At 43.7% G+C, this 26,734-nt stretch overlaps 1 protein-coding gene across 2 annotated transcripts; it reads left to right on the top strand.

Moving 5' to 3' along the window:
- The first annotated feature begins 77 nt into the window (after window positions 1-77).
- Window positions 78-25,161, top strand: LOC124040086 (LLGL scribble cell polarity complex component 2-like). 2 transcript variants are annotated; one of them, XM_046356890.1, is made up of 27 exons: window positions 78-377; window positions 9,606-9,715; window positions 9,833-9,930; window positions 10,577-10,658; window positions 11,704-11,819; window positions 12,084-12,242; window positions 12,414-12,576; window positions 12,660-12,792; window positions 12,933-12,987; window positions 13,116-13,270; window positions 13,351-13,562; window positions 15,484-15,551; window positions 15,717-15,870; window positions 16,091-16,195; window positions 16,618-16,713; window positions 16,858-17,054; window positions 17,183-17,330; window positions 17,481-17,628; window positions 21,497-21,613; window positions 21,727-21,893; window positions 22,010-22,274; window positions 22,382-22,532; window positions 22,641-22,663; window positions 22,930-22,977; window positions 23,302-23,344; window positions 23,429-23,487; window positions 23,623-25,161. In XM_046356890.1, exons 2-26 carry the CDS (start codon window positions 9,641-9,643, stop codon window positions 23,484-23,486), a joined length of 3,036 nt encoding a protein of 1,011 aa, XP_046212846.1. In that variant the 5' UTR covers window positions 78-377; window positions 9,606-9,640; the 3' UTR covers window position 23,487; window positions 23,623-25,161. The 2 variants fall into 2 exon arrangements, with proteins under 2 accessions (XP_046212846.1, XP_046212847.1); XM_046356891.1 differs by lacking the exon at window positions 22,930-22,977.
- Window positions 25,162-26,734: the final 1,573 nt, after the last annotated feature.

Below are 26,734 nucleotides of genomic sequence, written 5' to 3'. Positions count from 1 at the left end.
ACTCTTTACATTCGGAGTCAAACCTATTTGTATGGTCATGCATTACTCCCTTGCTGATTCGTATTGCGGAAGGGGATGTGAAGGGAGGAGTCTCAGCGGAGGCTAGCCAGTCAAGTTGCGCTTTGCGGGTCTGGGGCATCATCACCTCGAGGCTGCGGAGACAGGGCGAAAGATAGGTGGACGAGCGAGCCTCCAAACAAACCAACACAGGGTCTGCATTTTACATACCTCAATGCAAGCAGGCGATGTCCTTTGGATTCTGATTTGAAATTGGTTTGGGAAGTTGAAACGTGGCAAACTGGACGCCGACCAAGCTTAGTGAATTAGCGGGCGAAAGCGTTTTGGACACAGCTGGGGCGACGGCCGTTGGGAGTCAGGTGAGTTTCGAAGGGCCCGAGTGAGAGGAGTGTCGCGTCTACAGGTGTTGTAGCATGACGTTAGTTAGCCAGCTAAAATGCTACTACTTAACCTTACTGCTGAAGTGTAATTTAACTGGATAACACTCGCTAGTTAGCACGTCAACGGGGCAACGTTAACCTCGAGAGGTTAGTTGCTGTGTGTTAACTTGACTAACGTTAGCTAGTTAGCTTGGCAGTGTTGGTGAACCGCTGCCAAGCCATTCAGATTCATTTCCATTCGACCAGGAATTAAAGGGTATGTACACTTTAGACATAGATTAAATAATCATTAAATTTTGGATGCACCGGACTGAAATACAAGTACCCTGTTAACTTGCTTGCTGCACAAGTTTGTGAAATAGCTCACGTTAGCTAGCTACCTAACGTTAGCTAACTCAGAACGCTACTGTAACAAACTCGCTAGCGGCCGCTGTGTCTATTAGCTAACTGAAAATATTCCCGGTTCAGCGCCATCAACATCACGAACCATTCACCACGTTTTTAAGTCAGCTGAGCTAGCTAACTGTTGCATAATGATGGAAAGGTAAAACTTTGGCAACGGGAACTTGTAGGTGGGAGCAAGGTGTCTTCCTCGTCTCGCAGGTAGTTTGAGGCAACGGTAGAGTAGGGTTTCATCAATGAGTAATTATGTTTGGGGAGGGGGCGTATGGGTTTGTGGTAAGAAGTCATCTGTTAGACGGGTTTGACCGGTTTCGGGGGAAATTCACGACCAAAATAAGATAATATTGTTTTCATTAGAAATGTCAACAAGACTGTTTTGGGTAGTACATGACGTTCACTTCATTATTGGCTTCTGCAACATGGAGGATACTTAAGATTGTATTCATGTTTGTCATCTGTTTGCAGTTCGGTGAAACCTATGCAAATATGCAGTAATGAATTTGCACACTTTGCTACCTTTTTTATATGGCTTTTACAAGGGTTAAGTATTTACTCAGTCAAGAGTATGAGGCTTACTGTACCTTTGGGCGGTGTTAGTTTCTGTCCAGCAAAAAAGACTGGGACAGACTGGCTACTACTGAAGGACAGACATTCCACTGACACAGCCAAACACCCCTTTGTTCCAAGCAGACCCCTGCCATTGGGACATGATAAACTTCCGCCTGAAACTACGCCCCAGTTTCTAAGCAAAACAAGCACCTGTCCCAAGATGTACAGGTAACTGCCAAAATAAAAAAAAACACGAGTGATACAAAGTATATTAAAAGCAGTTGCTGCCACGCCGGTGTCGTTCATGAGTTAAACAAATAAAGTCCCATAATGCTAAGGGTCATGTGTAAAAATTCCCAGTATTTTGGTTGTCATGACTAGAAGGAGCATAGGGGGATTAGGCTGTGTGTGTCTCAGTTGCCAGATCTCAACCCGATTGAACACTTATGGGAGATTCCGGAGCGGTCCCCGAGACAGTGTTTTCCACCACTGTCAACAAAACAATGAGAAATTCCATAATTTGGTGAACAATGGTGTCACATCCCTCCAATAGAGTTCCAGACACTATAATTAATCTATGCCTAGGTGCATTGGAGCTTTTCTGGAGGCTTGTGGTGGCCCAACACCTTAAGACATGGTTGGTGTTTCCTTTATTTTGCCAGTTATCTGTAGATCAGTCTTGATACGGAAAGCTAAAGAAGTATTGAGATCAAATCGCTGAGGCTAAGTTGTTTTCATTAGAGTAGGCCATGATAAGGGTGCTTACTGCTTAGCCAAGCACAGAATGATGGAAAAGCAGAAAGTTATGAAGGGACAGATGCAGCATTTTTACAAGCCACTGACTCACCAGTGACCACATGATTCATTCTCTAAACAACCTAAAGTCTGCTTCGAGTTGGCTAGATGCAATTCCTCACTGAACGTGTCATGCCAGTGGCTCGTTTACCTACACACTCTAGTCTCCTATCTTGGCCTAATTCCTGTTTTACCTCTACCAATGTGGAACAGTTTACCTCGCAGGAGAAATAGACTGTTTAGCTAATGAGACAGGTGATGAAGTAGAGTAGCTAACATTTAACTTAATCTTCAACAGTAATATTAACTTCTCTCGCTTGTTTTACCAAGGCCTCTAGGTCATGTTTTAAGTAGTTAAGTAATAGGGGGGTCAATACAGCTGTGTGACAATATTTTATTAAGATTTGACTCCTGTGTGTACATACATACAGTACTAGTCAAGTTTGGACGCACCTACTCATTCCAGTGTTTTTATTTGTACTCTTTTCTACAGGGTAGAATAATAGTGAAGAAATAAACTATGAAATTACACATGGAATCATGTAGTAACCAAAAAGGTAATAAATCAATCTAAATATATATTTTTTTTTTGTTTCTTCAAAGTAGCTACCCTTTGCCTTGATGACAGTTTTGCACACACTTGGCATTCTCTCAACCAGCTTCACCTGGAATGCTTTTTCAACAGTCTTGAAGGAGTTTCCGTATATGCTGAGCACTTGTTGGCTGCTGTTCCTTCACTCTGCAGTCCAACTCATCCCAAACCATCTCAATTGGGTTGAGGTCAGGTGATTGTGGAGGCCAGGTCTTCTGATGCAGCACTCCATCACTCTCCTTCTTGGTCAAATAGCCCTTACACAGCCTGGAGGTGTGTTGGGTCATTGTCCTGTTGAAAAACAAATGATAGTCCTACTTAACACAAACAAGATGGGATGGCTTATCACTTGCAGAATGCTGTGGTAGCAATGCTGGTTAAGTGTGCCTTGAATTCTAAATAATTCAGTGTCGCCCGCGAAGCACAATCACACCACGACCTCCATGCTTCATAGTGGGAACCACATGCGGAGATCATCCCTTCACCTACTATGCGTCTCACAAAGACACGGCGGTTGAAACCCAAAATCTCAAATTTGGACTCATCAGACCAAAGGACAGTTTCCGTTGCTTGTGTTTTTGTCCCAAAAAAGTCTCTTCTTATTATTGGTGTCCTTTAGCAGTGATTTATTTGCAGCAATTCGACCATGCAGGTCTGACTCGCGCAGTCTCCTCTGAACAGTTGATGTTGAGATGTCTGTTACTTGAACTCTGTGAAGCATTTATTTGGGCTGCAATTTCTGAGGCTGATTTCTGAGGCTCTAATGATCTTATCCTCTGTAGCAGAGAACTCTGGGTCTTCCTTTCCTGTGGCGCTCCTCATGAGAGCCAGTTTCATCATAGGGCTTGATGGTTTTTGCAACTGCGTTTTGAAGAAACTTTCAAAGTTCTTGAAATAATAACAATATGGACTTAGCCCTATTTGGTAAATAACTATCTTCTGTATCCCACCCCTACCTTGTTTCAACTGATTGGTTCAAATGCATTAAGAAGGAAAGAAATTCCACAAATTAACTTTCAAGAAGGCACACCTGTTAATTGTATTGCAGGTGACCTCCTCATGAAGCTGGTTGAGAGAATTCCAAGATTGCAAAGCTGTCAGGGCAAAGGGTGGCTATTTTGAAGAATCTCAAATATATTTAGATTTTGTTACACTTTTTTGGTTACTACATGATTCCATATGTGTTATTTCATAGTTTTGATCTTTTCACTATTCTAAAATGTGTCAACTTTTGTCTGGTATTGTAAAAAGAAAATGACTACTCTGGGTAGGGGTAGTCAGCTGTACCTGCACTAAAACTCCAGTATTTGTCACCCTAAAGATTCTTCTCTATCTTCTCTTTATGAGGCTGCATGTTTTAAGCATTTTTATTTCCCGGACTGATCCAAACTCGTTTTCTCAGGCTCTCTGTCTCTGTAGCAGAGATATAGTGCAGCAGAGATATATGTTTGGCGCATCAAATCGCAATAGAATTACAGTATTGAATCGTGAGAATCGCAATACATATCATATGGTCACCTAAGCGTTGTGACAATATCGGACCTTGAGGCCCCTGGCAATTCCTAGCCCTAAGTAATGCATCAAAATGTATCCCAACAGTCGATAATGAACAACTAGGAAAGAATGTGACAACAATGTGTTGCATAGATCTTATTTTTCTATTCAAGTCGGTGCACATTGTATAGCTTTTGTTCTAAATGTTGCACAGCCATAGGAGCTGCTTGATACATGAAACCACAAGAAAAAACAAAAAGTTCTCAAGGGGATGATAATAACAGAAAGTGCACTCTACTCTACACAGTAGCTTATGAGCAATAATACAACCAGTAGCATTGTAACTAAACAGCCGTGAGGCCATTGTTAACGGTTGTCCTGTCTGTGTGATTACAGGAGAGAGGGGAATGACATCCTGTCCACCAGACCCCCGAAATTTTTTTATTTCTGTCCAGACAGTTACGAGAGAACCATCTCTGCTCTGAGTCCCATGAATATATTCTTCCTTGAATCCCTGTAATCAATTATCCTTGTCACTGATTGTAGATGTGAATATCAAGGTTATGATGTTATTGGTTTCACAAATCCAACCTTACTGGCAGATCAGTGATGAGATCCATTTCTAAAGTATTTGAGGAGTCTGGTCCCATCCGTTGATTCTGAGTGAGAGGACTCATCACTAAGAATAGGCCTAGCCCTGCAATGAGTGGTTATGGATCAGCCTGTGACAGCCGACATAGCCGCCCTTCCCTTTTTTCGCTTATTCTCCTTTTTAGACGTTGAGGCCTAAATTGAATTTGTGTGCTGCATTGTCATGCAGGCCGACTCCGTATGAAGGATTTCTAGACGTTCAGTCCTATGCTCTTGCGTCTTAGGACAAAGGTTAAGAGTCTGTTTGCAAATTCACCGAGAAGCGTGACTAAATGATTTGGGGTCAGTGAAACTCAAATGTCCCACTCTTCCATAGTGAGAGAGTGCAGGAGAGGAGGTAGCTGAGCCTCTGTATGCCATGAGCGAGAGAAGAGAGTGGGAGGAGGACAGAGAGGTGTAGTCTCATCTTAATGTTTTCATGATCACACCACGTTTGCCAACACAGCTAATTCTCCTTGGCTGTATTGTCTCCTGCACTCGTCAGACAGGTTTTCTTATTGTTTGTGTGTGAGTGAATTAGGCTTTTTGGTTTTATAGACACACTTTTAACACCAAACATGAACTCCCTCTTCTTGGTTAATTAACTACTTGTTTTTGCTTATCGGCCGGTTTCATGGGAGTGACTTATTAGTCGCTTTTTTTCTACAAGCTCTGACATAGCTGGTGATTGCATAAGAACGTAAGTAGAATATTTCAGATGCCAGGCATTTTTCCTGGCCATTCGGTCTGAATTACAATGTCAGCTATGTTGTTTAAAGACAGGGCTTAATGTAACTGTCCAGTGTTTCCAGAATTCTATGAAATATGACCTATAATTAATTACAATATGAGTGAAAAGTTTTCCTTCTGAAAAAAAATGGTAATTACATCTGTTAAAGCAGATTTTCTGTGTTGGACTTTTGTGAGTATACGCCAACAGAAAGGTGTACATGTATACCAGTCATAGACAAATATAAATTAGAGTATACCGCTGATTGGTCATCCCCGATGAGGAATCTTTTTTTTAGCGGTCTGTTTTGAGGTTGAGTTTTTGAAGTGTTTTCTCTCCAATTTATTTGATTTTTTTGGGGAGTGGGGGGGTGGATTGATAGCTACATATCTGGATTTTCTTTGAAAAATAAAAAATAAATTACGGTGTATCGACAATATCGCAATATTTTTGTGCTAGTTGGCTGTACCTGCACCAGAACTCCAGTATTTATTTTTCATCATAGCTTGTTCTCCTTTTAAATACGGAGCCAAATTTATTTCCAGCCCCTTTTATTTCTGTGATTGATCAAAACTTGTTTTCTCATGGCTCTCTTGTCCCTCTGCAGCAGATATATGGTGAGCAATATGTTCGGAACATCGAATCGCAATACATATAGAAGCGTAAGAATCATAATACAGCTCATATCGGCAGCTAGCCTAAGTATCATGATAATATTGTCTTGTGAGCTCTCTGGCAATTCCCAGCCCTACAATTCATGGTTTGACCACAAATATGGGTGTAGAATGAGTCAGCAACTTTATTTCAGGATTGGTAAGCCTAACAGAATATGAACTTTTAAAAGTGAGATTTTCACTGTAGCGGTAAGTTACTAAGTCTAGTTTACGTCTGATGCCCTGTCCAGGCACGTTTGTGTGTGTTTTCTTCTCTCTGTACATCCCCTCATCTCTGATGGTTTGAGTTGGTAGAATGCTGGGAGTTTGATGTCCCAGGTGAGCGTTGTTAACGAACCGGGAGTGTGATTTCCTACCTATCCAAGCATTTCCAAAGAATTGAATATTAATTTTGTTGAAGCCATACAGCCATATCACCCCCACTTAAAACAATGCTGCTCTCATTCAGTTTGTTTGATCTGTGTCATCAAGAATGACATCAGTGTTGTATAAGAGCAAGGCCAGGTCAACTTCATTGTCTTGTAAATCTTTGACCAAGTTTCTAAACACTGTTAACGGCCCTTGCTGGTTCGGAAAATGCTGTGTGAGGTGGGTGTCTGTCTGTGTACCTATTTCTCAACACAAGGTCATTGCCCTGCTCTGTCCAAATGGAATTCCTGGGAAAATCCATGGTGGATTTCTCTCAGTTAGTGGAATAGAATGGCTGTACTGTCCACTCACTGACACTGTGGATTTTTGCCACTTAGTTTCTGTGTCACTGGCTTCAGCATAGCATTGTTTTTCCAAGTAATGAACAAATCCCTTCCCTTTGGGGACTTCCCCTAAGCCTTATTGCCAGAATACTGTCCACAGGGTGTTATGAATGGAAATGTAGGATATGTCATGTGACATACTGCACAGGATTCCCCAGCTCCAAACCTGTCTAACTGTACTGTAGCCTTGAATAAGTCAGCAATTTTCAGTTTGCTCCATTTTCCAAGCCTTTTGTATTCTGAAGAAAAGAGTCTCAAGGAAGCCACAGGAAGAGGTGGAACTTGCTGTTTGAATTGACAGTTCTAAACACTACTGTTCTGCTAGTGAGGTTCTAATGGGAGCGTATGGGATGCATAATCACTGGGTAGGCCTTGCCTAACTGTCACACTGGTTGAAATCCTACAATTAATCACCATGTTGTCTGTTTCAGTAATGTAGACTGGCTTCCTTGGGTCTGTGTTTACATTGAACACTGCCATAAGACTGCCGGGTTTTTCCATACTGCGGTGTGGCTGCATGTGTGTTGTGTTCCTCCTACAGCTACCCTCAGTTTTCATCAGCAGAGCAGATTCTTGTCCTTGCCTAGGAAGCCATTCTTTGTGTGAAGCCCTAAAGAGGACCTCCCACCCAGCCTTTGTTAGCAGGCTTAGAGCACTGAGCTGCTTCTTTCTGCTCTGCTGGCCCCTTGGGTCTACATTGGTGGACTCAGAGGAACAGAATGGGTACTGGACCAATGTGTATGACACACATTTAACATGGAACTCTCTTCTATTAAAAAAACTAAGTATATTACATTTATTTATCACAGATCTAGGGTAAGCCTACCCTCCACAAATCCTTAAGCATGCAACTTCATCCCACTCCCTTAGTCTCCAGGATCCAAACGAGGAAGTTTACTTGGTGAGAGTGTGAGTCAGTCCTCCACTATCCCATAATCCCTCACACGCCTAATGACTAACGGCATCTTGCCGCTGATATCAGGGTAATAATAACAAAAGTATGTCTCACACTGTCTCGAAGACTGAGTAGGCCTAGACAGAAAATACGGTCTCATAGCTTATCCCGGCTTGCAATATTATAATTTGTAGTTTTTATGAAATCATTTACTTTTTTTGTGTTGTTTAACTTTAAAATCAGCGAGGCCTGAAACACTGGCCTGTTTTTTTGTATGTCTTTTGAGGGGGAACATTTCATTTTTGTCATCACCTAGGGAGAGACAGCTTTGAGGTTGAGTTCAGTCAGAGTAGACAGGTTTATATGCTGACAACGCCTGCGTCGCAAAATACAGTTACATATAGTTCAATCATTGCACTCACACTGCTCGCGCGTGGCTGTGTAGTCAGGCTCTAAAATAGAACCCGGTTCTATTTGTGACGCTTGATGCACTGCAAGTCCCTCCTCATTGGTGTTAGGAGCATGTACCCAAAGAAACTGCTGTCCACACTCCAGTTGGTGGTTGTAATGCACCTTAAAGTTGGTTGCCATCCGCCATATCAAGTCTGAAGAAGAAGCCTGGAGGAGGAGAGCTAGAAAATAACTCTGTTTACCCTTTTATCTGTGGAATAATTGTCGGAGTAGAGGACCTTGTGCATTTAAGGTTAAATAACAACCCAATGTTTATATCCCAGGCAAATTAGCTAGCAACAGCAAGCTAGCTAGCTAAATTGCCATAAATGTCTAAAGCTTTTCGACATATCTCCAAATGAACATAGTTGTTTCAGTTAGTTTTGATATTTCTACCTGCGTGTCCTGGTCGCGTCTGGTGTGGGTGGACAAAAACCAATGCGCGTGATCAGTCTGGTCAGCATGTTGGACCACTGACATTTTTGATCTAACCAACCTGTGGCTTTAACCTCTCCTTCACGGGATGGGCTTAGGGAATGTGTTGGTATGTGTAGAGATGAAGAGAAAGCTGTCCAGTACTCTTCCTTCCTCTTAGTGAAATGAAAGTCGGAGTCCAGGGGTTTTAAATTGTCTGGAAAAGAGAGGAGAGTTGTTTTTAAAGGTTGTGATTGGGTCATAGTTCGTTATGCCCTAAGCGTCGCGCAAACATTATTGATAAAGGAAAGAATGAAAAGCAGACTCGTTCTTTCTCTCACTTTTCCTCTTTCTCTCTGAAGGGCCTATTTGGAAACGGCAGGTGTGACAGGTGTTTCCATCAGTGTGTAGTAGTAGAACAATGGGCTCTTTAGTTGAGCCTCCAGTGACCTTCGACCCCTAGCTCTTGTCTGAGATGAGCCCCACCCCCTCAGGCAGTGTGCGTGTTGACCACGGACAAGAAAGCGAAGAGTAGGCCATGCTCCTCCCATGGAATTCCTTTCATCTGCCTGTCTCTGTCAGTGGCCAACACACCATCTGAGCTGAGTTTTTCCTGGAGCCCTGGTTTTGTTTGCTGCTGTGTCTCTTCACTCGCTTTTCCTCTTTGTTTTGCTCCAGGAAGTTTTCTCCATCTCTCCACGCCCATGTTCTTCAGGTAGTCGAGTGACTGAGAGGAAGAGAGTGGAGACTTGTGAATGCCTGTCGTCCTATTAGGCTATTGCACTTTCCCCCCCTTCATGAATCTCCTCTCTCCCACTGTCTCTCTGTAGAGGTGAAGCAGTTGGGCCTGTGTGCTCCTGAGAGGATGAAGAGGTTTAGGAGACATGGCCAGGAGTCCCAAAGAGAGCGGATCAAACAGGAGCTCTACGGGTTCAATAAGGTAAGACTGGTGACAGTCAGTCTGATCTGACGAGGCTTTGATCTCTAATCTCGACAGGAAGGCTATGATCCCAATTCCAGACAATTTTCTATAATTCTCTCTCTCTCACCCACCCAGACAGTGGAGCATGGTTTTCCTCACCAGCCCAGTGCCCTGGGCTTCAGCCCCAGTCTACAGCTCCTGGCCATCGGCACACGTTCCGGAGCCATCAAACTGTATCCTCTTCAATAGACACGGGAGAGGTCTGTCTGGTTGTGTAGGAGTGCAAGATTTAAGCGTTCACACGTTTGAACCAGTTTGTCGCAGTCTCCCCTCTGCTTTAGCGGTCTGTGGTTAGTGTGTGGGTACATGTGGAGTCATTTTTATATTCCCAGGTTGTTGCTCAACTCTGACTACCAGACAGGCACAGTTGCTGTGTGTCTATCTCTGTCGTAGTGTGTGTGTGTGTGTTTGATTCATCTTACACAATCGTACTCATTGCCAGTGTGGAACCAGTCAGTACACTCCCACCATTCACTCCCTGTCACTATGATAACCCTTGTCTCTCTCTGTCATTATAATTAATTCACACAATAGGGCAAATTGTTCTTTTGATAACACAATAAATTCTATGAATGAAAGTATTATTAGCCAAGGGCAGGGCAGCCAGATAAGACACAAAGAAAGACAACAGAAAATCTCTTCTTTCTATGGATGCATGTGGACCGTTTCAGTACAGTAGAAAAATAAGAACCCGTGTCTATAAATGGGGGGGGCTGTGTGTGTACACATCATGCTTTGTGTGTGTCTGTGTTTGCTGCGCATGTGTGTACACTGTTGGTGTGCCATGCTGTGTGCATGTGTTCTTTAACCTGTGGTCAGTTACGGTGGCCCAGGTGTGGAGTTCATGGGTCTACACGATGAGAACGCTGCCGTCACACAGGTCCACTTCCTGCCACACCAGGTGAGTGGCTGCTCAACACCTTTATCACATGCTCCATTCACACTTGCTACTGAAAGGATCTTCTTTGGCAATATGGCCAAAATATCATATTACAAAAAAATACAAATAATTACTATTTTATGTTTTTGAATAATTAACAACGATGAGCTGGCACACAACATGGCGAATAAACTATCAAAATAAAGTTGCGCACTCCATTATATAAACTCCCAGTCATTTATTGGGTATTTACCACCGTTTCAGCATCACTGTGCCTTCCTCAGGGTAATGTCATGGATACTTGAACCAGGTTATGTAGACAAACAGCACTATAACCAGCTACGTTTGCTCCGGCTGAGTACATTTTTTTGCAAACTAACCACTAATTCTAATGGTTAACAGGATTTAGCCCCCCTTGCTAAGACAAACTAGCCTTTTGCAGATGTAGGAAACACAAGCTAATGGTGTAATTCTGGAATGTTAGTGGATTCATATGAAAAAGCAAAGTGAACACAGTATTGTTATCAACGTTGTTACATGTTCTGTATTAACCATGCAGGCTGAATACAAGTGTCTTACAGTCGAGAAACACCAAATGTGCTCCTTGAGTGACGGGACGGGCCTAGTTCTGCGTGGAAAGTGGGGTGGAGAGCGCTGACTCAAGTAGCAACTTAAACAATGAAATGGACGTTACACACGGCGTATCACATTTAACAAACCGAACATTCAAATAATGCCATAGAAGGTAACATTAAAAACCCAAACCGGTCTGTGCGCGATATTGTAAAATACAGTATACCGCCCAGCCCTAGAATCCAATATGTGGATCTAATCATTGCTGGAAACGTTAGTAGTAAAGCCGTGTTTAACAGCCCCAAAACGTCCTCCTGACAGTCATAACGTGTTCCTAACGTCCTCATAATGTCCTACGGTCCTTTTTAACACCTCTAGTTGCTCTGTGTTGAACAGCCCCAAAACGTCCTCCTGACAGTCATAACGTGTTCCTAACGTCCTCATAATGTCCTACGGTCCTTTTTAACATCTCTAGTTGCTCTGTGTTGAACAGGTGGAGCTGGTGACTCTGTTGGATGACAACAGTCTCCACATGTGGACCCTCAGAGCTCACCATGGTGTCTCTGAGCTGCTGGAGATAGGACGCTTCACACTCACTGGACCCCCGGGGTGAGAGACACACCACCCCACAACATCTCTCCTATCCCTTCTCAAGCTTTTTTATTTTCCTCACACACTCGCATTCATTGGATTGCCCTGGTAAGAGGACCCACTGTGAGACATGCACAGAACTAGAATGAGGTTCTATTTCTATGGTGACATGCACACGTCGGTGGCAAACGCATATGCACCTTAAATAGGATTTCTGTCTGCCACATTCAACCTGTTCATCCCATCTTTCTCTCTTTCCCTCTTTCTCGTTCCCTCCATCAGTGCTCCCCCCAGTGTAACTCGTGTAACAGCGGTGCTAGCCCACTCTTCTGGGGACCTGCTGTTGCTAGGAACAGAGGGAGGACACGTGTTCATAGTGAAGGTACCAGGCTTCAGAGAACTAGAGGAGAGGAACATCAGCCTGGAGAAAGTCACCAACGGGTACTAACACACACCACACGCACTTCCTTTTCATTGAGTCACTAAATTGGAAATATTGGTATCCTAAACAGACGGAAACAGCTTGATTCATATTTAAATGCTTCTCACACACACCGCCACAAATGTATTTGATCGATAATTGTGCTAAAACGGAACCCCCTCGTTCCGTAGTGTACCAGAGGAGTACGGAGGTCGTAGGAGCCTGGAGCATGTCGAGTCCTTACAGGAGAATCCCGTCAACCCACGCCAGGTTCTGATTGGATACGGACGAGGCCTCATGGTCATCTGGGACCTAGACGGCCAATCAGCCGTCAAACACATCCCCGCTACACAGGTATACAATGTGTGTGTCTGTGTGTTGGTGTCTGGATGTCGAGCGCTCTGATCTTGACTCCCTGTTTGGTTTTGTGTCCGTAGCAACTGGAGAGCGTGTGGTGGACGGAGGACGGTGACCATGTTCTCAGTTCCCATAGCGACGGCAGCTACTGCCGCTGGAAGGTGGCTGGGGATGACCCACAGAGCGAGCAGGAGAAGTCCGAAGTACCATACGGTGAGGACCCCCAAGAAGTCAACACCGTGTTTCTCTCTGTGGAAGCTGACAAATCACAGCAAAGGGGATAATGTTATTGATTGAATGGTGAATAGGTTAATTGATGATTTGATCAATTGATTTGTCTCTCTCCTCTGTAGGCCACTTCCCCTGTAAGGCCATCTCTAAAATCATCCAGCTGCCGACAGAACAGGGGTGAGTGAGTCTCTTTTTCTCCTCCCTCACTCTCGCTCTGCCAATTCCTTTTTCACAGCCTCCATTCTTACACATCAATCCATCTGTAAATGTTTTCTAACCTGGTTCTCCTGTATGTCTATATCCAGGCCTCCGTTCCTGTTCCTCAGTGGCGGCATGCCCCGGGCCAGCTACGGTGACAGACACTGTATCAGTGTGATCCACAGTAAAACACACGTGGCTCTGGACTTCACCTCCAGAATCATCGACTTCTTCGTCATCAGAGACGGACCAGACCATACAGGTAGAAAGGCAGGGGGATACGCGTGCACACACAGGTTCAGAAACACATACACACAGGCTAACCCCTCTCCCTCTGTCCAGGCGAACCCAGTGCATTGGTGGTCTTAGTAGAAGAGGAGTTGGTAGTGATAGATCTCCAGACTGAAGGGTGGCCGGTCATCCAGACTCCGTACCTGGTGCCTCTCCACTGCTCGGCCATCACCTGCTCCCACCATGTCTCTGCTATACCCCTGAAGCTGTGGGAGAGGGTCCAGTCTGCCGGAGCATTGCAGAACACGCACTACTCTAAGAAGGTAGGTGACACACACTGCCCAAGCATGTTCCTGCACCACATACAATAAGCATTTCACTCCACACTGCCTTCACCCTGGATCACCTATGTAAGAATGCTGTTCATTGACTGCAGCTCAGCGTTCAACACCATTGTTCTCTCCAAGCTTAGAACTCAGGGACTGAACACCTTCCTCTGCAACTGGACTTCCTGATGGGCCGCCCCCAGGTGGTGAGGGTAGGCAACATCACCTCTGCCACGCTGACCCTCAACACGGGGGCCAGTCAGGGGTGTGTGCTTATTCCCTTTCTGTAATCCCTGTTCACTTGGAGCTGATTTCCTGGTGTTTTTACAGTCTTACAATGCAAATCCCCCCACCAACAACTTGGGGGGCCAAATAACACCGACGCCAGGACAACAACCCCTCCCTCAATGTCTTTAGACCAAGGAGCTGCAGTGGAGCGACGTCATTATGACAACAGGGCTGCAGTGGAGCGGGTCGAGAGCTTCAAGTTCCTCTGTGTCCAAATCACCAAGGACTGAATTAAAATGGTCCGCACACAGTCGTGAAGAAGGCGCGACATCCCTCAACGTTATACAGCGGCACCATTGAGAGCATCTTGACTGGCTGCATCACTGCTTGGTATGACAACTACACTGCCCTCAGTCACAGGGTGGTACGGACAGACCAGTACATCACTGGGACCAAGTTCCCTGCCGTCCAATACCTCTATCAAGTGGCGGGAAGGACAGGAAAATTGTTCAAGACTCCAGCCACTCAATCCATAGACTGTTCTGTCTGTTTCTGCACAGCCAGCAGTACCAGAGCAAGAAATCTGACACCAACAGGCCCCAAGCCATAAGACTGCTAAATAACTAACAAAATGGCTGCATGGACAGTCTGTATTGTCCTTCTATTTTATTAGAGTTTTTGCCCTGACTCTACACGCACACACATTCATACTGACTCTACACACACACACACACACACACACATTCATACTGACTCTACACACACTCGCATGCATACAATCATCATCATACGCTGCCACCACACTGTTAATGATATTGTATATCCTGATGCCTAGTCACCTAACCCCTGTACATACAGTACCGTTTAAAAGTTCAGACACACCTACTCATTTTGCTGTGTTTTTTGCTGTGTGGTCCTACTGTTTTCTACATTGTAGAATAATAGTGAAGACATCAACACAATGAAAGAACACATCGAATTATGTAGAATCAAAAAAGCATTTTACATTCTTGAAATTAGCCACCCTTTGCTGTGATCACAGCTTTTTATACTCTTGGCATTCTCACAACCAGCTCCACCTGAAATGCTTTTCCAGTGGTCTTGAAGGAGTTCCCTCCCACATGCTGAGCATTTGTTGGCTGCTTTTCCTTCACTCTGCGGTCCAACTCATCCCAAACACTGATCCCGTAGAGTTAATTTTTGGAATTTCTTTCCTTAACTTTCAACACAGCACACCTGTTAATTTAAATGTTTTCCAGATGACTACCTCATGAAGCTGGTTATTACATGATTCCATATGTGTTATTTCATAAGTTTTGATGACTTCTCTATTATGGAATGAGTAGGTTTCCAAACCTTTGACTGGTACTGTATAAAACCACTCCATTATCTCTGCACATGGTAAATATGGTATTGGCACTGACCCTGTATATAGCTAGCTTCCTTTTTTTATATATATATATATATATAAAATATATATTTTTACCTTTTCTAGTACTACTGATATTGATTACTGCATTGTTGGGAAAGTGCTTGCAAGAAAAGCATTTCGCTGTGCATGTGAAAATACATTCTGTTGGAAACTTGAATTGATGGAGCACAAATTGAATTGACCTACATTCTTTCTCTTGCTTTCATCCTAATTATATTTTTTGCAACCCCCCCTCCCATTCTCTCATCCTCCATCCAGCCGTGGCCTATGACCGGAGGACAGAACCTGGCCCCAGACCCCCCTCAGAGAGACTTACTGCTCACAGGGTCGGTAGACATTCACAGCTTGTTCATTTATTTTCAGAGTCCTCATTTCAATGCAAGTTATGATCTACATTTGAATGTTGCTGTATGGAGACTGCGAACAGGGTTTCAAAGAGTCAGTCATTCCTCTGATTTGTTGATCCTCACAAATGTAATCTCCTCTCACAGGCACGAGGACGGTACGGTGCGTTTCTGGGACGCGTCGGGGGTGTGTCTGTACCCCATGTACAAGCTGAGCACGGCAGGGGTGTTCCTCACTGACTCGGACCCCAATGACAACCTGAACCAGGGCACAGAGGGAGAGTGGCCACCTTTCAGAAAGGTGTGTGTGTGTGTCTATAAGTAACATGTAAAGAGTTTTCCACTATTCGGTTGTGTGTGTAATCACATACAGGGAGCACAAAGGTAAAGTGGAGTCCTTTTAGACGAGGTGTAGGTGTGTTTTGTGGGAGAGAATGTGTCTCGTGACTATCAGAATAGATAGCCGATTCACACACTGAGACAGTGTATGAAACCTATCCACATCCTCTTCTTCCCTCCAGGTGGGTTGTTTTGACCCGTACAGTGACGACCCTCGTCTCGGCATTCAGAAGATCCACCTGTGTAAATACAGCGGCTACCTGACTGTAGCTGGCACTGCTGGACAGGTGGGTTTACCAGGGGAAAACCAACCACTACCCCCCCATCTGGTGGCCAGTTAGCCTAACTGCCGTGTCTGACATGTTTGGACATTACTGGTATAAATCCAGTCTGTTATTGTCTTAATTTTACGTTTATATTATCATCTGTCATTAATTATTAATGAGGGTGATCTGATTTTAGTTGGCTGGCATATATATATATATATAATATATCTATCTATATCACACACAAGAATCAAACCCACTATTCTGGCATTGCAAGCACCATGCTCTACCAACTGAGCTACAGAGGTAACCACACACACACACACACTAAGAGATGTGAATGTCTGAGTGGTTCATATAAGTGTACAATAAGACTGCCTGTTGGTCCAAAACAATACATTTGATGTTACGGTCTGTCCGTCTCTCACCTCTCCCCTCCATAGATCCTGGTGTTAGAGCTGAATGATGAGGCAGCAGAACAGACTGTGGAGGCCACCGTAGCAGACCTGCTACAGGGACAGGAGGGCTTCCGCTGGAAGGTAAACGACGACAAATGACAACAAACAAGAAAATGACATTAAGAGTGTGTGTTTAAAAACTGCAGTGCAATTTTGATTGAATTGGGTTTCGGTTAGCATTGAAAGGGTGATCAATACTTTTCTGTTACCGTCTCTCCATGTCAGGGCCACACACGTCTGGAGGTGAGGGAGGAGCCGGTGACGTTCCCCCCAGGGTTCCAGCCCTTTGCCCTGGTCCAGTGCCAGCCTCCGGCCGTGATCACTGCCCTCACCCTGCACTCTGAGTGGAAACTAGTAACATTCGGGACCAGCCACGGCTTCGGACTCTACGACTACCATCAGAAAAACAACGTTCTTGTCAGGTAAGTGTGTGTGGGGGGGGCGTGTTGAGTGTTTGCATGTTTCTGTCTGTATGACTTCAAAATAATGGACGGTAATGGAGATCGTATATAGACGTGTGTGTTAACCATTTCTTGTCACTCTGCTGTAGGTGTACTCTGAACCCCAGTGACCAGCTGGCTATGGAAGGTCCTCTGTCCAGAGTGAAGAGCATTAAGAAGTCTCTCCGCCAGTCCTTCAGAAGGATCAGGCGCAGCAGAGTGTCCCTACGCAAACACCATGTCAACAACGCAGCTAAGGTAAAGGACTACAAAAAATGTATTCTTGGGCCACACAAATTGACTGCATAAATCTTAATTGAAAGTTCCTAAAGATCACAATTTTTTTGTGCGGTCTGCTTCTGCATTCATATCCAACCCAGTGTATCTAAAACGGGCTTCTCTCTCTAGTTGCAGCAGGCCAATGCTCGTCTAGAGGCGGAGCTAGCTGAGATGGAGTTGGCGCCCGTCCAGAGAAAGATAGAGCCTCGATCCCCTGATGACTCCTTCACCGGCCTCGTGCGCACGCTATACTTCGCTGATACCTTCCTTTCAGACAGTAAGTCACACTAACGGTTTTGACTTGACTTCTGAGGTTAGTTTTAGTCAGTAGTACCCTCTTTCACTTGAAAGTCACCCAGTAAAATGCTACTTGAGGAAAAGTCTGACTTTTTTTTGTTGTTTTAAATCTACTTAAGTATCCAAATTAAATGTAATTGCTAAAATATACCTAAGTATCAAAATAAGTTTAAATTCTTTATTGAGCAAACCAGACAGCATTTTCTTGTTTTTATTTTACGGATAGCCAGGGATATTCAAACACTCAGACATCATTTACAAACGCCAGATCGGAGGCAGTAGATGGCCAGGGATGTTGACTTGGTAAGTGCTTGAATTGGACTGTTTTCTTGTCCTGCTAAGCATTCAAAATGTAATGAGTACTTTTGGGTGTCAGGGAAAATCAATGGAGTAAAAATGTATTTTCTTTTGGAATGTAGTGGTGTAAAAGTTGTCAAATTTAAATAGTAAAGTACACAGACCCCAAACTACTTAAGTAGTACCTCAAAGTATTTTTACTTACTTTACACCACTGGTTTTATTTAAGGGGTGCAAGGTAGATCGTGCCAGCAGAGACATTTTTGATTTCTCCTTTCTGTTTGTGATTCAGTTCATCTCTGTCAAGTATAGACCAATACAAAGGACTCATGAAAAAGTCAGTCATGGAATATAAACTTTTCATAAACTCATAACAGTGAAAGAAATAACTCCAAAACAAAAGGTTATTTTGCGTTTTTGTATTATCCCAAAATAAATGATCACACAAACTATCAGTCACAAAATAATGAGAACTTGGGTTCCTCAGGAAACGTTCTGTACCTCTGGCTTAAACTATTTCAAGTGAACCTATTTGACCTCTCTCAAAGTTCATCAACAAGCTGTGTGGAAAACCCATAAACACTTGTTCCCCACAACATTACAAATCATTAGGATTCACAATATATTATTCCCCAACAACTCTTAGTAACCAAACAAATAAGTGAAATACTGTATGTGAAGTTGACAGTTGAGTCTGAGTCAATCCGATCCAACAGTAGAACTCGAAGTGGACAACAACAGATCAATTGAGCTTTTCCTGTCATTCCAATCTGTTTAGGAATGTTGGTGGCGTTTTAGCTTTTGTTCAGACACGGCTGTAGTGCACTTTTGAGTTAAAAACAAAGGTACAGTGCTTTAAGTATTTACACCCCTTGTATTTTTCCACATTGTCTTGAAGCGTGAATTTACACACAGTACCCCATAATGTCAGTGGAGTTATGTTTTTAGAAATGTTTACAAATTAAAACCTGGAATGTCTTGAGTCAAGTATTCAACCCCTTGCATGGACTCAGTGGTTAACATGATTTCTAAATCACTATCTCATCTCTGTACTATCTGTAAGATCCCTCTTTCGAGCACTGAATTTCAACCACATAGCCCAGGGAGGATTTCCAATGCCTTGCAAAGAAGGGCACCTATTGGTATATGAGTAAAGATAATAATAACATAACACACCGTCACTACAAACATACAGGCGTCCTTTCTAACTCAGTTACGGGACAGGAAGGAAACCGCTCAGGGATTTTACCATGAGGCCAAAGGTGACTTTAAAACAGAGTTGAATGGTTGTGAAAGAAGAAAACAGGATGGATCAATAACATTGTAGTTACTCTACAATACTAACCTCATTCATCCTGTTTGCAACAAGGCACTGATGTAATACTGCAAAAAATTTGGCAAAGCAATTACATGCTTGTCCTTAATACAAAGTGTTATGTTTGGGGCGAAACCAATACAACAAATGACTTAGTAATGGGAAGGGCAGATTTCTATAGAACAGTAGACTATATTGACTGAAACTGGTGTTGAGAACGTGGTGTAGGCGGGTGGCAGCGGAGAAAGGAAAGGGAGGAAAACTCACCTTAGTTATGATCAACTGAATGGTGAAAATATTGGCGCTGGGGTCCACATACTTTTGCTCATTTGGTGTATTTAGTTAATTGATCTCCGGCAGACAAGTAGAAGTGGTAGCCAATCCATTCGTTTGCTCATCTATAACCGATCATAAACATTTAGCATGTTATACTGTAGCCTAAATCAAGTGTTATTTACCTATAGTCCCAATCCCATTGAAACCTAAAATCCTGACTCCAGTTTCGCATGAAAATACCTAACTTTATTCTGTATTCCATAGGTTGCATTATCAAAGCACATCTCACCTATGCATGTCAAAATAATGCTATAACTTCCCCCGCTTCTGCGCTGTCTCGTATTGCTGCCCATGTGAGAGCTTCTGTAGAGAATTTGTGATCAACAAGCGGTATAAGAGTAGATATGTATTTTTTAACTGTTACCTTGATATTTCAGCAGTTTCCTCTCTTCTCCCCATTATTCATGAGTTGATCTGATATATGTATAATCATCAACTTGATTTAGCCAAGTAGGAGATATTGTCATTCTTTGAAGGTTATCTAACAAGCAACTTTGGTCATTTGTACTTTTGTTAGACTGCCGTTACAAAGTTTGTATGAACGCTATTGCCTACTCTGGGTGTGCTCTGTGGCGCTCTGTGGCGGCAGGTAGCCTAGTGGTTAAGAGCATTGGGCCAGTAACTGAAAGGTCGCTGGCTCGAAATCCCAAGCTGGCTAGATGAGAGATCCTTCAGCAAATTCGCTCTGGATAAGACCGTCTGCTAAATGACTAAAATAAAAAATGCTCTGAATTCATAAAGGAAAATTAACGCTCTGAATTTATGATCAGCCTGTTTCTCAATTCACAAGAATGTCATAGGCTATCAAAGTTATTCATTACTAAGTATCAGTTTAATTTACTGTGAAATCTTTACAAAGGGTCGCAGCCAAACCAACGTTGTGGTGCAACACCAATCTTATTTTGGGAGAACCCTGGCACAGTAACCATATCTTGGTTTTAAACGCTTAAATGGGCACTTCCAATTTCCTCTGTATTTCCTGGGACTCTGGATAAATATGAATTATTTCCTATATTGAAACTTATAAAATATTCATCCCTATTGCTGCATACCACTCAACATATTTTAAAGCATAGTTGTGGCTGCTTCATGTTATGGGTATTCTTGTAATTGTTTAGAACTGAGGAGTTTTTCATGATCAAAAATAAACTGAATGGAGCGAAGCACATGCAAAATCCTAGAGGAATACCTGGTTGTCTGCTTTCCACTAGATACTGGGAGATGAATTCACCTTTCTGCAGGACATTAACCTAAAACCAAGGCAAGATCTACACTGGAGTTGCTTACCAAGAGGACCGTGAATGTTCCTGAGTGGCCAAGTTAGCTTTGACTGCTTGAAAATCTATGGCAAGACCTGGAAATTATTGTCAAGCAATGATCACCAACCAATTTGACAGATTTTGAAAAGAATAATGGGCAAATGTTTCACAATCCAGGTGTGGAAAGCTCTTAGAGACTTACCTAGAAAGACTCACCGCTGTAATTGCTGCCAAAGGTGATTGACTCAGGGTTGAATACTTACCTAATTAAGATGGCTTTTCTGAATGATAAAAGCTAACATTAGTAAAAAAATATATATATATTATTCCACTATGACAGAATATTTTGTGTAGATTTATAATTACATCCATTTTAATCCCACTTTCACATGTTGAAAAAGTGAATGGGTGTGAATACTTTCTGAAAGCACTGTATGAACAAGCTTCAGAGCTGAGGGTTTGAAACCTTCCTCTCTCATCCTCCTTCCTCTCTCTTTTTCCACAGCTGATGCTGGCTATTTAATTGGGAGTTAAAGGGGAAGCGCAGCATCGGGAGGGGACTCACTGATGTGGTTCAGACTTAAATTCGGAGCTGTCGCAACAGACTATGGCATCTCATACTGCTCATTCCCCTCATACAGGCTCCCACAACACACCCTCTCTGTGGGCAGGGACCAATGGGGGATCAGTATTCGCCTACCAGCTCCGCCTACCGCCTGTGGAACGCAGAGGAGAGGACCCTGTCACAGCACACCCTGGTGAGAACATGCATGTTCTTACACATCGCTCTCTCTTGCCTCCCTCGTCCACACTTCCACAACTGTTTTAACAGACAATGAAGCACAAATCCATTCTCCAACTTTCTCTCCAGCTAAGGAGATCCAGTTGATGCACCGTGCTCCAGTAGTGGGCATCTTGGTGTTGGACGGCCATGGTTCCCCTCTGCCTGAGCCCCTGGAGGTGGCTCACGACCTGGCCCGCTCACCTGACATGCAGGGTTCACACAGCCTACTGGTCATATCAGAGGAACAGTTCAAGGTGAGAAGACACACACATCTTACCCACACTCATCTGATGATGGGACATTCTCCCCCAGGGTTCATAAAGAAACACAATGTGTTTATCCTCCAAGACTATCATTTCTCTTTCTCCAGGTGTTCACCCTGCCTAAGGTGAGCGCCAAAATGAAGTTGAAGTTGACGGCCATTGACGGCTCACGCGTGCGCCGGGTGGGCGTGGCCTGGTTCGGCAGCACCCGCACGGACGACTACGGCGAGAGCGGCCTCACCGTCCTGACCAATCAGGGAGACCTCCACGTGGTGTCGTTGCCGGGGGTGAAATTGCAGGTCCAGTACCCCTGTATACGTAGGGAGGACGTCAGCGGCATTGCATCCTGCGTCTTCACCAAGCATGGACAGGGTAGGACGAGAGAGACACACAGTTTACATCTCACAAGCATTTGGCATTTCATGTATTCGGCTCTTTCATGCATAATTTTTTTCTTACTTGCACTCTTTCTCCCTCAGGTTTCTACCTGATCTCTCCGTCAGAGTTTGAGCGTTTCTCTCTGTCTGCTCGCTGTGTGGTAGAGCCCCGGTCTCTAGTGGAGGTATCCTCCCAGACACCCAGCACCACTCTGCCACGGGCGCTGCCGGACGGGGCCTCTGTGGAACGCAGGTAGAAACACTGTTTTTATAGCTGTATTCTCCATCGACTTTGGAAGTACTGCTTTTTGGCACAATTACCTTTTCATGTTTTACTGAACAGCTGTGTCTGTCATTCCAGAAATTCCACGAGGGATGGCGTGGGTAAGATCACATGCTGTTTGTTACTGCTTTAAAGAGCTAATGTAGTTATATCTATATCTATGCAAATAATACTAAAACATGCACGCGTCTATGCTTAACAGTGTTCTTCAGCAAGCGCACAGTATGAAATGCTCTGTTAGGCTGTCAATCTTTTTTTTTTTTTGCTTGTGCTGATCGGCCTGCGAACACACGATCTACACTCACTGTGTTGTCATGCCGTGTGCTTCTGTGCCCTGATTGCGTGCTGCAATGCTGTTCGTTTACAGAGAGCTCTGCTAGACGTGTGATGGAGCATGCTTTGCTGAATGACGAGAGTGAGTACCTCAGGAACCACCAGACAACCTTAACAGAACTTAACCTTAACCAACTCCCAACATTTGTGTGAGTGATCCCTGCGGGGATTGAACCCACAACCTTGACGTTGCTAGCGCTGTGCTCTTACCAACTGAGCCATATCAATGTGTCTGCTTTGACTGTCCTGTTTGGCATCCGGACGTGTAAACCCAACCAGCAGTCTTGAGTGATTGTCTGCTACACAGTGAACCACAACCACCCCATTGCATGTTTTTCATGATGACCATCCCAACTCATGTCAATCATCATTGTGCATCTGTGGTCTGACGTGTGTTTTCTTACAGCTGTGCTTCAGGAGATCCAGAAGTCTCTAGAAGTAGATCAGACGTGAGTATTCACCTCTGAAACGCATCTGCAGGCTCTGTTTTTAGTGTGTTATGCAGGGACTCATTTGTGTGTGTTTTGCTACAGGACGTTCCTGGAGAATGGGACGAGTGCTCTCGCTGGAGGGAAGGTGCTGAGCAATTGAGGTGAGTTTATGATCAGTATCATCAACATTAATCTTCTGGAATATGATACGTATCACTATGGTGATGGAATTCAGGTTGCTCATTGTTGGTTCGGTCATCTCTTGTTTTGTCTTTCTCTCTTTCCCTGTTTTTCAGACTGAGCCAGTCATCCCTGTGCCTGAGACATTGTGGAGTCTGCCTAGTGACCCCTGACTCCTGCCTCGCAGTCTACACAAACACTACTATTACTACCACTACTGACCACTTGGGCCCCTAGCCCCCGGAGAGACTCACCCCTGACCCCTAGCATGAGAGGCTGAACCCTGGCCCCTAACCCCAAAGACTGACTCACTGACTTTGTCACAAATGGCACTCTATTTCCCCAAGTAGGGCACTGCTTTTAACCAAAGCCCATAAGAGGAACAGGGTGTCATTTGAGGCCCACCGCTATAGAGAGATGGAGGGACCACCGTCTGTGCCTAGGGACCAACCACTGTACTGTAATAGCCCTGCTACACCTGTGACACATTAGTAATGATTGTATGGTCATTCCGCTGACACGCTTATCCAAAGCCACTTACAGTTCTCACACACAAGCCATACTTGCATTAAACACACCCTACTCACTCACCCACCCCTTCCTCACGTTCCCTCCTAATCCTGACACCAGTCAGGGCATTCAGCCTTTCACCCTTGAACTCAAGCTGACCTGTGAAACTCTGATTTGTCCAGTAACAGCCTTGCTCTGCACATCCTCGCTTGCCTTAGTCTCCTAGAGAGAGACGCATATGGGGGAGGTGGAAGTTATAGAGAGGAGGGGGATGGACTTTTTTTTTTTTTATTCCTATGATTCTTTTATTTGTAATGTAATTTTACCTGTGATTTTGTAACCTTTTTGTTTTGATTCTGTGTAATTATTGGAGATGTAAAATCGAGATGGATGGGAAAAACTGTACAAGGGAGCCAAGAATGTTTTTTAAATTTTTTTATGCTGACAAATCATCAAATTTATTCTGGAACTCTAAACAAGGCATTGTTTTGAGTGTGAGAGCAACATGGAGTATCTGTGGAATCAGTACTGTTTATTTTGAACCACACAAGGTGGTAGACCACCAGTCTGGTAGCCAGACCTATTGTTGCTTTAGCCAACTCAGAAACACATCTGACTACCAGACTAGCAGTGTAAGACCACTGTGCCGTAAAATGTCTCCACAAGCTTTTGCCAACTGACCTCCCTCCTTACCTCTCCTACCGTCCGCATTAATGTGTAATAACCAGTTATAACCTGACGTAGGTATTTGTCCTGTGTAGCACATGACGCTACAACTTTCTATGGTGGCTTGGTTTTTAAAATGTTATAATGTAAACCCTCTTTTGAACACAGCAATGAGTAATGTTATTTAGGAATGTAATTTTAAGATATTGTAGTCAAATGTTTAATATATATGTACTATATGATTCTCTGCCTGTTAACGGTTAGGTGTGTTTTTAATGGGGGTTGGCTGCTATAGTCGGATCTTGCAACAAAATATTTTGGTACTGTTTCTTGAAATGCTGGGTATTTTAGCATTTCTGTGGTCTCTAGAATATATTTTTGTAGTCAATGATGGAGTATGAGAACCCTACTTTTTTGATTGATAACTTTCACACTACATAATGTCCTGCTGGAAAATGAATACATGTTTTTCACAAGTTCACGTGTCTGTCTTTCTATGAAGTTTGACTTCATTCACTGATTGATTGAACTATAGGGTTGCTGCTTCAAGCCTCGCTCTGACTGTTCCCCACTCAACCGCAACAGTCAAAATAAAGTACATCTGATGGCTATGAGCTTTGGTTATATCCTGAGCCCTGTGAGCTTGGTGCTGGCAGGTCAAGTGGATAAATTAGGGATCAGTTGTCATACAAGCACAGCCAAGAGTTTTAATAACCATTATGGAGCAGGGCTTAGTTCACTTATTGCCTGGGTCACAATCGCTTTACCTCTCCTATTGGACCGCCCTCTAACACCAGGCAGCTCAAAACAATCTATGTTGGTGGAAAAAGGGAGAAATGTACAGTGGGGCAAAAAAGTATTATCAGCCACCAATTGTGCAAGTTCTCTCACTTAAAAAGATGAGTTCTGTAATTTTCATCATAGGTACACTTCAACTATGACAGACAATTAGATTTTTTTTTCTTCCAGAAAATCACATTGTAGGATTTTTAATGATTTTATTTGCAAATTATGGTGGAAAACAAGTATTTGGTCACCTACAAACAAGCAAGATTTCTGGCTCTCACAGACCTGTAACTTCTTCTTTAAGACCTCTGTCCTCGTTACCTGTATGAATGGCACCTGTTTGAACTTGTTATCAGTATAAAAGACCGCTATCCACAACCTCAAACAGTCACACTCCCAACTCCACTATGGCCAAGACCAAAGAGCTGTCAAAGGACACCAGAAACAAAATTGTAGACCTGCACCAGGCTGGGAAGACTGAATCTGCAATAGGTAAGCAGCTTGGTTTGAAGAAATCAACTGTGGGAGCAATTATTAGGAAATGGAAGACATACAAGACCACTGATAATCTCCCTCGATCTGGGGCTCCACGCAAGATCTCACCCTGTGGGGTCAAAATGATCACAAGAACGGTGATCAAAAATCTCAGAACCACACGGGGGGACCTAGTGAATGACCTGCAGAGAGCTGGGGCCAAAGTAACAAAGCCTACCATCAGTAACACACTACGCTGCCAAGGACTCAAATCATGCAGTGCCAGACGTGTCCCCCTGCTTAAGCCATGCCCATCTGAAGTTTGCTAGAGAGCAGTTGGATGATGCAGAAGAAGGTTTGGGAGAATGTCAGATGAAACCAAAATATAACTTTTTGGTAAAAACTAAACTCGTCGTGTTTGGAGGACAAAGAATGCTGAGTTGCATCCAAAGAACACCATACCTACTGTGAAGCATGGGGGTGGAAATATTATGCTTTGGGGCTGTTTTTCTGCAAAGGGACCGGGACGACTGATCCGTGTAAAGGAAAGAATGAATGGGGGCATGTATCGTGAGATTTTGAATGAAAACCTCCTTCCATCAGCAAGGGCATTGAAGATGAAACGTGGCTGGGTCTTTCAGCATGACAATGATCCCAAACACATTACCCGCGCAATGAAGGAGTGGCTTCATAAGAAGCATTTCAAGGTCCTGGAGTGGCCTAGCCAGTCTCCAGATCTCAACCCCATAGAAAATCTTTGGAGGGAGTTGAAAGTCCGTGTTGCCCAGCAAC

Source organism: Oncorhynchus gorbuscha, linkage group LG07 (genome assembly GCF_021184085.1).
Source record: "Oncorhynchus gorbuscha isolate QuinsamMale2020 ecotype Even-year linkage group LG07, OgorEven_v1.0, whole genome shotgun sequence".
In the NCBI taxonomy this organism is placed as follows: domain Eukaryota; kingdom Metazoa; phylum Chordata; class Actinopteri; order Salmoniformes; family Salmonidae; genus Oncorhynchus; species Oncorhynchus gorbuscha.
This window is presented reverse-complemented; position numbering and strand designations above follow the sequence as displayed.